The 12,510-nt window shown below is 47.4% G+C and overlaps 1 protein-coding gene across 3 annotated transcripts in view; it reads right to left on the bottom strand.

Annotated features, from left to right (window-relative positions):
• The window catches only part of GIGYF2 (GRB10 interacting GYF protein 2), a 308,508-nt gene that overhangs the window by 94,861 nt on the left and 201,137 nt on the right, over window positions 1–12,510 (bottom strand). For all 3 annotated transcript variants that reach the window (XM_075340885.1, XM_075340887.1, XM_075340886.1), the window contains 4 exons: window positions 6,018–6,118; window positions 2,338–2,460; window positions 1,772–2,032; window positions 152–358 (listed from right to left, as the gene is read on the bottom strand). In XM_075340885.1, coding sequence (XP_075197000.1) covers window positions 152–358; window positions 1,772–2,032; window positions 2,338–2,460; window positions 6,018–6,118 — 692 coding nt within the window. The remainder of the gene's footprint in view (window positions 1–151; window positions 359–1,771; window positions 2,033–2,337; window positions 2,461–6,017; window positions 6,119–12,510) is intronic.

Below are 12,510 nucleotides of genomic sequence, written 5' to 3'. Positions count from 1 at the left end.
TGTATCTGATTTATTTCTGAAACTGTCCTGTAGTGACTCCCCTTACTGTTATTCATGCTAGTACTGCAGTATCAAACCCCCCAGGGTGGGGTCAGTATGAAGAAATGGAAACATGGGTCTGTGTAGAGAAAGAAGAAAAGTTCCCCAGTACCTTCATCTGTGCAAGTTGTTGCTGCTGCTGCTGTTGCTGCAGACGCCTTAAAGCTTCCTGTTGCTGCTGCCGTTGCCGCTGAAGCTCTTTTTGCCTCTGCGCTTCTTCTTTCTTCTTGCGGTCCTCTTCCTCTTGCCGCAAGCGTGTTTCTTCCATAAGTCGCCTTGCAGCCTCCTCCTCTTCTCGAGCCCATCTTGCTGCCTCCTCCTATGAATGGTGTAAATTAAAATATCAATTTATGCTGAATGAGATTAAAATGAAGGGATACGGGCTGTGGTCTCTGGAACTTGGGCAATCCAAAGACCAAAAGGATAGGGGCCTCCTCAAAATAAAAGACGGTGTCACTCCCAACCATCTGTAAATGAACTCGTAAATTGGAGTGACTAGGGGCTGTGCAATTGTTCTTTACATAGAGATCAGGAGCATGAATGTACAAGGAAAATCTGCAGAGCACAAAAAGGGCCCAATAATGTGAAGAGACACATAATGAAGGATAGCTGCTTTATATTTAACTCCAGGGACATTCTCTGGGCTGATCTGACATCAAGAGGGACACAACTATATACTGGATGGATCTGTAGGAATCGTGCACAATACTCACAGGGCATTGTACGGGTATCAGAACAGCTTTACTGCTAATTGAGTGGTTGCATCGCTCCAGTGTATGCTGGAGGTACACTTTAAAGCCTCATCATATTGCTTAAAAAGGTTGTCTATTGAAAACGAGTTAGCTCCTATTGACAAGATAGGTGAATTTGTTGATTGGTGTGGGTCAGATTGCTCAGACCAGCAAAGCCAGGAACTTGATCCACATTAGAATGCAGTAAAGTGCAAATGGGCGACCACCAGCGCTCCATTCATTCCCTGCCGAGCACTGCGCAGACTTTTTCTAGTAATCCCAGAGCATGAATGGTGGTGCGACGCCCGCCAATGAGCAAGTTATCACATATGGAGATGAGCTGCTTTCGCTGGACAACCTCTGTATAAAGCTACATGTTGTTGTTCTGATTTATATTTTAATAACTTCTCGTAGCAATCAGAGCATTCATTTTCTGATGGAGAGCTCGGAATTGGAAACAATATAGTCTACTGCGGACTGCTAGTAGATCGGGCTCAGGTAATAAGGCAGCATGCAGCTAGCTCCACCTATTATCCTAATCAGGTATCAATTCATTTACAAGTATTAAAATAACAACCTTTTTAGGCAACATAAGTGAAATCATGTTAAGACTGTGTACACATGTTACGTTTTTGCTTGCAGATTTTCATAAAGCTGCAAGGACACCTTTATGCTAGAGAAGTCAATGTGAATCCTGAAGTGTCGTGTGCACGTTCAGAAATGTTTCCTTGCAGATTTGGTTGCAGAAAAAATCTGCAGCATGTCAATTCTTTGTGTTTTTGGCTCTATTTTCATCATTGAAAAACAATGTAAAAAAGTAATATAAAAAATGCATGAAAATGCACGTTTTTCCTGCCAGGAGATGCAGAAATGTCTGAAACCAAATCTGCAACATGTGCACATAGCCTAAAGGTGAGCATTCAGCATGTGTGACGCTATAGCATACTTTCAGCAGTATTTTGGGAGTATGGTCAGGAGTACACAGCAGCTACGGATTGTACCTGCTTCCTTTGAAGCTCTTCTCTTTTTCTTTTCTCCTCCTCTTCCCGTTTCTTTTCGTCCTCTTTTCTCCTCCTGTCTTCCTCTAACCTCTTTCGCTCTTCTTCCAGTCTCCGCCTCTCCTCCTCTTGTCTTCTCCTCTCCTCTTCCTGCCGCCTTCTTTCTTCCAAGAGTCTTCGTTCCTCTTCCATTTTTCGCTCTTCCTCCTCAATTTGCCTCCTGAGTGCTAACTCTTGCTCTCTCTGTCGACGCAGGGCTTCCTCCTGAAAGTATAAATGTGCGGTGTGACATTTTAATGGCAAAGAATGTATGTTCACAGTTAAAGGCAATAAAATAATGCCGTGCTCAGATCGGTATAAAGGGCTTTAAAGTCCCAAACCTCAGCAGCCTTTGCCCCAGAGATTTCACCTCCGTGAACTAAATGCTCACAGCTGTGCCACTTTACTTTGGATATCTTCAAAGATTGCCAAGATATAACCAAAAACGGTAAGATGACTGGAGACGCCACGGCCACTAACAATGCCTGACATGCCTCTATGTTATCTCTGACCGTTACATATTATAATACCTGCTTGCGCCGTGCCAATTCTAGCTCTTCTTTTCTTTTCCGCTCCTCCTCTTCGAGGCGCCTGCGCTGTTCTTCCTCTTCTTGCTTCGCCCTTAGTTCTGCTTCTCTTCTTTCCTGCTCAATCTACAAAACAGTTTTGCATTAAAAAGTGGACACCCTGTACAGAATACAAGCCAACGTCTGTGTCCATAAGGATCAGCAGTTATCCCTATGTAGCGGGTGAACCCTTATTTTACCCACAGCAATAGGACACCCATCTAAAGAGCACCTGTACAGGTCGGGATTGTTTTCTAAAAATGCGACAGGATGGAATGGACACTTCTGCCATTATAATCTGGCCCGGTTCAGTATGGAGAAAGACTACCTCTATAACGCTACTGAAAACCATCTAACAACTCTGGCTATTGAGACATTAGAGGTTTCCATCGGTCATAAACCTGTGGTCAACCTAGAAAAGCCAAACAAAGCCTGACTGTTCACAAGGCATGATCGGAGCACAATGCAATATCTTCTATCACATGTTTGCATCCACCTTCTGACAGCACATGGTCCACCATGACCTAGGCTTCCCCTCACTAAAAGTTCAGCTCCAGGCATAGAGAGAAGTGAATATTGTATTATTTCAGGCCACGTGCTGCCCGAGTGCAGTGGTTTCATCCTTTGTACTCTATGACCACAATGAAAATTTATATGCCAACGGCTGATTTGTATTTTTTCATTTAAAGACAACACAGATATTGTTCAAGAGCTTAAGAGAGAATATTAAGAAGCAACTTTATTCTACTGTTAATGTACATAATGTATGAAAACAAAGGAAACAATCCTCAATCACCACTGGTGGCTATGTGTGCCTGTTTGCTTCAACCATATTAAAAGTTCTAAGATTTGTGCACCATGGATGGAGCGAAAAAATATATCCAAAGATATTGAAAGCGTCCAATATTTAAAGGGAATTTATCACCAGGTTTTTGCCACCTATCAGAGCAGCATAATGTAGAAACAGAGATCCTGATTCCAGTGATGTGTGACTTACTGGGCTGCTTGCAGTAGTTTTGATAATATCTACGTTTTATCAGCAGGAGATCATCATTAGAAGACTAATAAACCTGCTGCCATGTAGTGAAGCATATGTAGGAGTCGGGAATAAGCCACACCCCACTGATTGGCAGCTTTAGGCTGGGGCCACACGGGAACTACTGCAATCCCTTCGCATGACACTCGGTTCACGCTGGCAGCACAGTGGGAGCCGAGTGTCACTGCAACTGAGGTCCGATCATGCAATGGGCCGGCACTGAGGAGGGGTGGGCCGGCACTGAGGAGGGGTTGGCCGGCACTGTGGAGGGGCGAGATTTATCTCCCTCTCTCCTCCGTTGCCGGCTATTGCCATTCTCGCTCTGCACTCGCAGTACACCGGTGTACCGCGAGTGCAGTGCGATTTTTCTCTTGCCCCATAGACTTAAATGGGTGTGAGAGAAACAAGGATCACATTGCACCCACAGTATGCTGCGATTGTTTTCTCGGTGCTATTAGGGCTGAGAAAATAATCGTTCATGGCTGCTGGCACAGAGTAATATTGGTCCGAGTGGAATGCGATGTTTTATCGCGTTCCACTCGCTCTGATTTTCATGCCGTGTCTCTTAGGCCTTATGCGAACACTGTGAATAAGCAGAAAGCTGCCAATCAGTAGTGTGGGCGGGGTTATACGGAGTTTAGCATTCAGATAATGGTTATGCAACAGATAAAACAGTGATTTCATCAAAACTACAGCAAGCAGCAAGTGACATTGGAATTAGAGTTTCTGCCTTTACATCAAGCTGTGCTCAGATGGGGGAGCAACAAAACCTGCTGACAGGTTGCCTTTAAATTAAATGCTACGAAATTCACTAGTATCTAACAAAGCAGCATCCATTCTGAAGTCAAATATTGCTATCCTCTAAACAAAAATACGGGGAAATTAAATAGATAATTGACATCACAACTTTGCCATCTTGACTTTTAAAGAGAAACAACCAGCAGGATTTTCATATATAAAGTAAAGCCAGTGCTATACTGGTGCCTGGATGCTGAATGTAAACATACCTTTTTGTTCTGAGATTGGAGGTTTTATTTCAGAATATGTGCAAGTAAAGTTCCAGCAATGTCCTGCTATTTGATTGACAGGTGCAACAGAAAGGAAATATGGGTATCGGGTCTTGCTATCTGTTCTCGCCCCTATCTGCCTGCACCGGAATTAACGTCTATGACGGCGACGGGGGGACAAATGCCAGGCAGCAGACAGGGGCTGGAATAGATAGCAAGACCCGACCCACATATTCTCTTTATCTTCCTGTTGCACCTCTCAAATAGCAGTGCATGGCTGGAACTTTACTTACACATTTCTGAAATAAAACCTCCAATCTCTGAACAAAAGCTATGCTTACATTCAGCATCCAGGCACCAGTATAGCACTGGCTTTACTTCATATAAGAAAATCATGCTGGTTGGTTCCCTATAACATTAAGTTTTTACATTATATTCAAGGTATGTGCTAGACGAGCTCCCAGCAAAACACACTGGATAGTCTGTGGATAGTCTCCTTATCCACACTTTTGCTCTACGGTGGGCTGGAATTCATTGGCATATTTTTTTTTTCCTGAATATGAAAGTACACCTTACTACACTTTTCTATGCAAGGGAATACTGTAAAAAAAACAGATTAAAATCAAAATAATGTTCAGCTATTATATACCTATGTATGTCGATTAAAAAAAAAATACTAGATCTGAACAGTACAAAACCTATAGATCAAAGATGGGTCACAAAACTACCATAATGAATACAAAAAAATAATTTTATTTATGAAGTAACCATAAACATAGTACACCACAACCTATAGATAAGAAATAGTGCTGGTGAGGAGAAACAAAAGGGAGTAACACCCAAACAGAATAAGGTTAATAAGGGGTGGGTATAAAGTGCATATACAGGATAGCAGCCAGAAAGGATATATTGCACAAAAAGGGGAGCATGCCCAGCAATAAAGTGCATATACAGAATAGCAGCCAGAGTGGCAATATTGTACAAAGGGGGCAGCATGCCCAGCAATAAAGTGCATATACAGAATAGCAGCCAGAGTGGCAATATTGTACAAAGGGGGCAGCATGCCCAGCAATAAAGTGCATATACAGAATAGCAGCCAGAGTGGCAATATTTTACAAAGGGGGCAGCATGCCCAGCAATAAAGTGCATATACATAATACCAAGTAAATAATGAAGATCATTAATGACAATGCTGGGAATGATCACTGCTGGTAAGATGCATATGAATAGTGCTATACCATATTCTCAGCTCCGCATCCCCTCACAGATAGAAGCATTATATACGGAGCTGAGAATATGGTATATTTATGGTTACTTCATAAATAAAATTATTTTTTGTATTTATCATGGTAGTTTTGTGACTTTTCTTTGATCTATAGGTATTATCTAGTTCTCCCGGGTCTCTACCACACACATTGGTATTCTAGTCCTTATTATGTAGGTTTGATCTACAGTGTAAGTCATCTTGACGTCCCCTTCTGTGTTCAGATGTTGCTTATAGATCTGAACAGTGTTACAAATTTTAAACTTACGGCAAAGAATATATAAGCCACGTCTTAATTTACACAAACTATTCAAAAGAATTGAGTTAAATCAAAAACCTTGGCTGCTTTCGCCTTCTCCAGCTGTTCCAGCTGCTCTCTGGAGGCTCCCTGAGATGCGGACTCCGCAGGCAGGTCCCACACACTGCTTCCTTCCCACACTGTAATAAAAGGCACGCACTTTATTGAAACACAATGACGCAACATAAACATATTGTAAATCAGTTCTGACGAGAAAGGAATATGTTAAGACTGTTAATTGGTTCACAAACCTGGAAAAAAGTTATACAAAAAAACAAAATTTGATCAGATTTGGGCAACACGGACAGACAAATCTGGGCTAGAATCTAGGGGGTTGGCTGATTTAGATGAGGATTGATCTGATAGAAAGTTAATAAGGTTTAAGATATTTTTAGGTTGGGAGGACATAACTTAAAATCATTTGGGTATCAAGTAAGTGATAGGATGATTAGGACACAAAATAAAGTTTGAACGTTTAATGTTCTGCTCTTTATCTGCTATTTGATGGTGACATTTCGAAACGTGACTTTAATCCTATAATATTTGCATATTATCAAGATGTGAGTGATGTTGTGAATTTATTATTGAGGTTTTATTTTTGTTACTGAATGATTTTGATTTTTGTTGGTAATTTCTAATACAAAAACTCCCCTTCACTCCCAGGTGACTTTCCGTTTTTAGTTTTCATTTTTTCCTCCCCTAGTTCCGAGAGCTTTTTTAATTTTCCGTCAATCTTGCCATATGAGGGCATGTTTTTTGCGGAACGAGTTGTACTTTTGAGTGAAACCATTAGTTTTATCATATAGTGTACTGGAAATCGGTAACAAAATTCCAAATGTGAAATTGCAAAAAAAAGTGCAACTGCACACTTGTTTTTGGGGTCTTTTATTCACAGTGTTCACTATATGGTAAAACTGATGTGTCAGTATGATGCATCACGTCAGTACCAGTTTGTTGATGCCAAACATGTATACTTTTATCTAAGGGGTGACAAAAATATTAAGAAGTTTGTCCAAAAAAGAGAATTTTGTTTACTTACCGTAAATTCTTTTTCTTATAGTTCCGACATGGGAGACCCAGACCATGGGTGTATAGCTTCTGCCTCCGGAGGACACACAAAGTACTACACTAAAAAGTGTAGCTCCTCCCTCCGAGCATATACACCCCCTGGATGACCAAATCTAGCCAGTTTAGTGCAAAAGCTGAAGGAGGACAGCCACCCACAAGTAGAGAAAGAGCAAAACCCGGAACAACCGGAACCTCTGACTACAACAACAGCCGGTGAAAACACACGGAACAAGAAAACTGCCAACAGGCAACAGGGAGGGTGCTGGGTCTCCCATGTCGGAACTTTAAGAAAAAGAATTTACGGTAAGTAAACAAAATTCTCTTTTTCTTCATCGTTCCTTATGGGAGACCCAGACCATGGGACGTCTCAAAGCAGTCCATGGGTGGGAAATAAACAGAAAACTGAGAAGTAGGCAAAACCTAACTTCACAAATGGGCGACAGCCGCCTGAAGGATGCGTCTGCCCAAGCTCGCATCTGCCGACGCATGAGCATGCACTTGGTAGTGCTTTGAAAAGGTGTACAGACTAGACCAAGTGGCAGCCTGACAGACCTGCTGAGCCGTAGCCTGGTGCCTGAAAGCCCAAGAGGCACCGACAGCTCTGGTCGAGTGTGCCTTGATCCCCGGCGGGGGAGGCACCTGAGTACACTGGTAGGCATCGGAAATGGCCGACCTAATCCAACGAGCTAGGGTCGGTTTAGAAGCAGAGAGACCCTTGCGCTGACCTGTGGTCAGCACAAAAAGAGAGGTGCACCGCCTAAGAGCGGCGGTGCATGACACATAGATCCGGAGCGCCCGCACCAGATCTAAAGTATGCAACGCTTTCTCAAAGCGATGAACAGGGGCCGGACAAAGGGAAGGCAATGAAATGTCCTGGTTAAGGTGGAAAGGAGACACCACCTTAGGAAGAAAGTCCGGAGTCGGACGGAGAACTACCTTGTCTTGGTGAAAAACCAAAAAAGGTGACTCCGAAGAGAGCGTGGCCAAATCAGAGACTCTCCTGAGAGAAGTTATGGCCACCAGAAAGACGACTTTCTGTGAAAGTCGAAACAAAGAAACTTCCCTAAGAGGCTCAAAGGGGGGTTTCTGTAAGGCCGTGAGGACCAGATTAAGGTCCCAGGGATCCAAGGGCCGCCGGTAAGGTGGAATGATGTGAGATGCGCCCTGCATGAAGGTGCGCACCTGAGCCAGTCGGGCGATACGCCGCTGAAAGAACACTGACAGAGCCGAGACCTGTCCCTTAAGAGAATTGAGGGATAGTCCTAGCTGCAGACCGGACTGTAGAAAGGACAGGATGGTTGGCAAGGAAAAAGGCCAAGGAGCATGGCCGGAAGAACGACACCAGGACAGGAAAATTCTCCAAGTCCTGTGGTAAATTTTGGCCGAGGAAGACTTCCAAGCCTGAGTCATAGTGGAGACGACTTCGGGAGGAATGCCGGAAGCCGTCAGGATCCAGGACTCAAGAGCCACGCCGTCAATCTGAGAGCCGCAGAATTCTGGCAGAAAAATGGACCTTGAGAGAGAAGATCTGGGCGGTCCGGGAGACGCCACGGCACCTCTACGGACAGACGGAGCAGATCTGGGTACCAAGCTCGCCTGGGCCAGTCTGGGGCGATGAGTATGACCCGACAGCCCTCCATTCTAAACTTGCGCAGGACTCTGGGCAAGAGAGCTAGAGGGGGAAACACGTAAGCCAGACGAAACTGGGAACAATCCTGAACCAGCGCGTCCTCTGCAAAGGCCTGAGGATCGTGGGAGCGAGCCACGTAAACCGGGACCTTGTTGTTGTGCCGGGATGCCATTAGATCCACTTCCGGAGTGCCCCACTTGCGGCAGATCAACCGGAACACAGCCTGATGCAGAGCCCACTCGCCGCTGTCCACGGTTTGACGGCTGAGATAATCTGCCTCCCAGTTTTCCACGCCTGGGATATGGACTGCGGATATGGTGGACTTTGAGTCCTCCGTCCACTGCAGGATGCGTTGAACCTCCAACATTGCCCGGCGGATGCGAGTCCCGCCCTGGTGATTGATGTAGGCAACTGCTGTCGCGTTGTCTGACTGGACTCGAATGTGCTTGCCCGCCAACAGGTGGTGAAAGGCTACGAGAGCTAGGAGCACAGCTCTGATTTCCAGCACATTGATCGAGAGGACTGATTCGGACGGAGTCCAAATGCCCTGTGCTCGGTGGTGGAGAAATACTGCTCCCCAGCCGGAAAGACTGGCATCCGTGGTGAGGATCACCCAGGACGGGGTCAGAAAAGAGCGTCCTTGAGACAGAGAGAGAGGACGAAGCCACCACTGAAGAGAGCTCCTGGCTTGTGGCGACAGAGCCACCAACCTGTGCAAGGAAGAAATCCGCTTGTCCCAACAGCGGAGAATGTCCCGCTGCAGAGGACGCAGATGGAACTGGGCAAAGGGAACCGCTTCCATTGACATTACCATCTGACCCAACACCTGCATAAGGTGCCTGATGGATGTGACGGCGGGGCCTCAACAGAGAGCGCACCGCCAGATGGAGGGACTGCTGTTTGACTAAGGGCAGCTTGACAAGTTCCGGCAGAGTTTCGAATTGCATCACTAGGTACGTGAGTTTTTGGGTCGGGGTCAGAGTGGACTTGGGCAGATTGACAAGCCACCCGAATTGAACAAGAGTGGCGAGAGTGAGCGAGACACTCCGCTGACAGTCTGCGCTGGATGAAGCCTTGACAAGAAGGTCGTCCAGGTAAGGAATTACTGCCAACCCCTGGAGGTGCAGGACCGCAACCACTGCTGCCATGACCTTGGTGAATACTTGAGGGGCCGTGGCTAACCCGAAGGGGAGAGCCACAAATTGGAAATGTTCCTCTCCGATTGCAAAACGTAGCCAACGCTGGTGTGAAACTGCAATTGGCACATGCAGATAGGCATCTCTGATGTCGATGGATGCCAGGAAATCTCCTTGGGTCATTGAGGCAATGACTGATCGCAGAGACTCCATGCGAAAATGCCGCACCTGAACATGCTTGTTGAGAAGCTTGAGATCCAGGATGGGCCGGAAGGAACCGTCCTTTTTGGGGACTAGGAAGAGATTTGAATAGAAACCTCTGAACCGTTACCTGGCGGGAACCGGCACAATTACTCCGTTGGCCTGCAAGGATGCCACGACCTGAGAGAAGGCGGCGGCCTTGGAGCAGGGGGGAGTTGACAGAAAAAATCTGTTTGGCGGGCTGGAAGAGAACTCTATCCTGTAGCCGTGGGAGATGATATCCCGCACCCACTGGTCGGAGACGTGTTGAAACCACACGTCGCCAAAGTGGGAGAGCCTGCCACCGACCAAGGACGTTGCTGGCTCGGCCAGATAGTCAAGAGGAGGCTGCCTTGGTGGCAGCAGCTCCTGCGGACCCTTGTGGACGCGGCTTCTTGCGCCAGGTGGGCTTCTGGTCCTTGGCCGAGTTAGTGGACGAGGCCGAGGGCTTAGAGGATGACCAGTTAGAGGAACGAAAGGAACGAAACCTCGACTGGTTCCTGCCCTGGACAGGTTTCCTGGCTTTAGTCTGTGGCAAGGAAGTACTCTTCCCGCCAGTAGCCTCCTTAATAATTTCATCCAGCTGTTCACCGAACAGCCTGGACCCAGCAAATGGGAGCCCAGCAAGGTACTTCTTTGAGGAAGCATCCGCCTTCCACTCACGAAGCCACAAGATCCTGCGGATAGCGAGGGAATTGGCGGAAGCCACCGCAGTGCGGTGAGAGGCCTCCAGCATGGCAGACATGGCGTAGGCTGAAAAGGCTGAAGCCTGGGAAGTTAAAGCAACCAATTCAGGCATAGAGTCCCTAGTGAGGGTATGCATCTCCTCCAGAAAAGCAGAGATGGCTTTGAGAGCCCACACTGCAGCAAAAGATGGGGAGAACGAGGCCCCTGTCGCCTCATAGACAGACTTGGCCAGGAGGTCAACCTGGCGGTCAGTGGGATCCTTGAGTGAGGTGCCATCAGCCACAGATACAACTGTCCGGGCTGAGAGTCTAGACACCGGAGGGTCCACCTTTGGTGAGAGAGCCCACTCCTTGACCACCTCTGGTGGAAAAGGAAAACGGTCATCAGAACCACGCTTAGGAAAGCGTTTGTCAGGACAGGCTCTGGGCTTGGACACAGTGGTCTGAAAACTGGAGTGGTTAAAGAACACACTCCTTGGTCTCTTAGGCAAAGTAAACTGGTGCTTTTCTGCCAGAGAGGGTTGCTCCTCTGATACTGGCGGATTGAGGTCCAGTACAGTATTAATGGACGCAATCAAATCACTAACATCTGCATCCCCCTCAGTCAGATCAATGGGGCACATGGAGGTAGCGTCCGAGCCCCCAGTAAAGACATCCTCCTCGTCCTGCGAATCGGCTCGTGAATTGGAGCCGCGGGATGAGGAAAGAGAGGGGTCCCTGCGTTTCCTTTTAGGAGGACGGGGTCTGGGAGCAGATGAAGAATCCTCTGTGAGCTCTGGGGAGCGAGCCGAAGCAGCAGAGGCACCCTGTGAAGGGGGCTGATGCATGCTCAGCAGAGTACGGGACAGCTCTCCCATGGAGTCCGCAAAGGACTGGGAGATAGACTTAGTAAACAATTCTACCCAAGCCAGGGGTTCAGCCACCGGGGCCGGAGCAGCCTGAGGGACCACTGGGGAGACTCCAGGCTGAGGCACCACCATGTTAAAGCAGGCATCACAATGAGGATATGTGCTCGGTTCAGGCAGTACGAGCTTACATGCAGTGCATATTGAGTACAGCCTTGCAGCCTTGCTCCTAGTGTGAGACATGCTGCTGAGGTGGAGGCTCTGCAGTAAAGAACACACTCCTTCAGAATGACCCCCAGAGAGTGTATAATAAAGTCCACAACCAGAGGTTGTGGCTTACCAGACCGATTTGTATGCCCTCCGGATTCCACAGCTCGGACCCCCAGACAGGTTGCAGAGATGCAGCAGCCAGCGCCGATCAGTGTGAGAACGCTGAGAAAATGGCGCCGGAGTGAGGAGGGGGGGCGGGGCCTAGTCCAAGAGCGGGAACCGGAGGGCCAAGGGGATATACAGGGGAGGGAAACATCTCCTCAGAGAGGAGTGTCCTCCCCTCTGCTGAACGGCCGGTGGGCGGCGCCGCACTGTCCCTCTGCATGACTGACATGCAGGGGCAGTGAAACCGAAAGTAGGCCGCAGCTGAAGCCGGGGACTAAATTTTACAGTGCGGCCGGCGAGCAGGCACCCTCGGCGCGGTTCTCAGGGGAAACCCAGAGAACCGGCCGGAAATGTCACCAAAATAACTCACACACTCTCCCCAACAATAAAAAATGCAAGGGACCCCCTGACAATAACGTCTCAATACTTAGCTTGAGAGACGCAGGGCCAGGTCCCTGAGGGATGAGTGCTCCGTCCGGCAGGGTCCTGAGAGGGCTGCGGATGGAGACCGGTCTCCTGCAAAGCAGTGAGAACCGTGCTGGCTCCCACTTC

Source organism: Anomaloglossus baeobatrachus, chromosome 3, assembly GCF_048569485.1.
Source record: "Anomaloglossus baeobatrachus isolate aAnoBae1 chromosome 3, aAnoBae1.hap1, whole genome shotgun sequence".
Classification (NCBI taxonomy): Eukaryota; Metazoa; Chordata; class Amphibia; order Anura; family Aromobatidae; genus Anomaloglossus; species Anomaloglossus baeobatrachus.
This window is presented reverse-complemented; position numbering and strand designations above follow the sequence as displayed.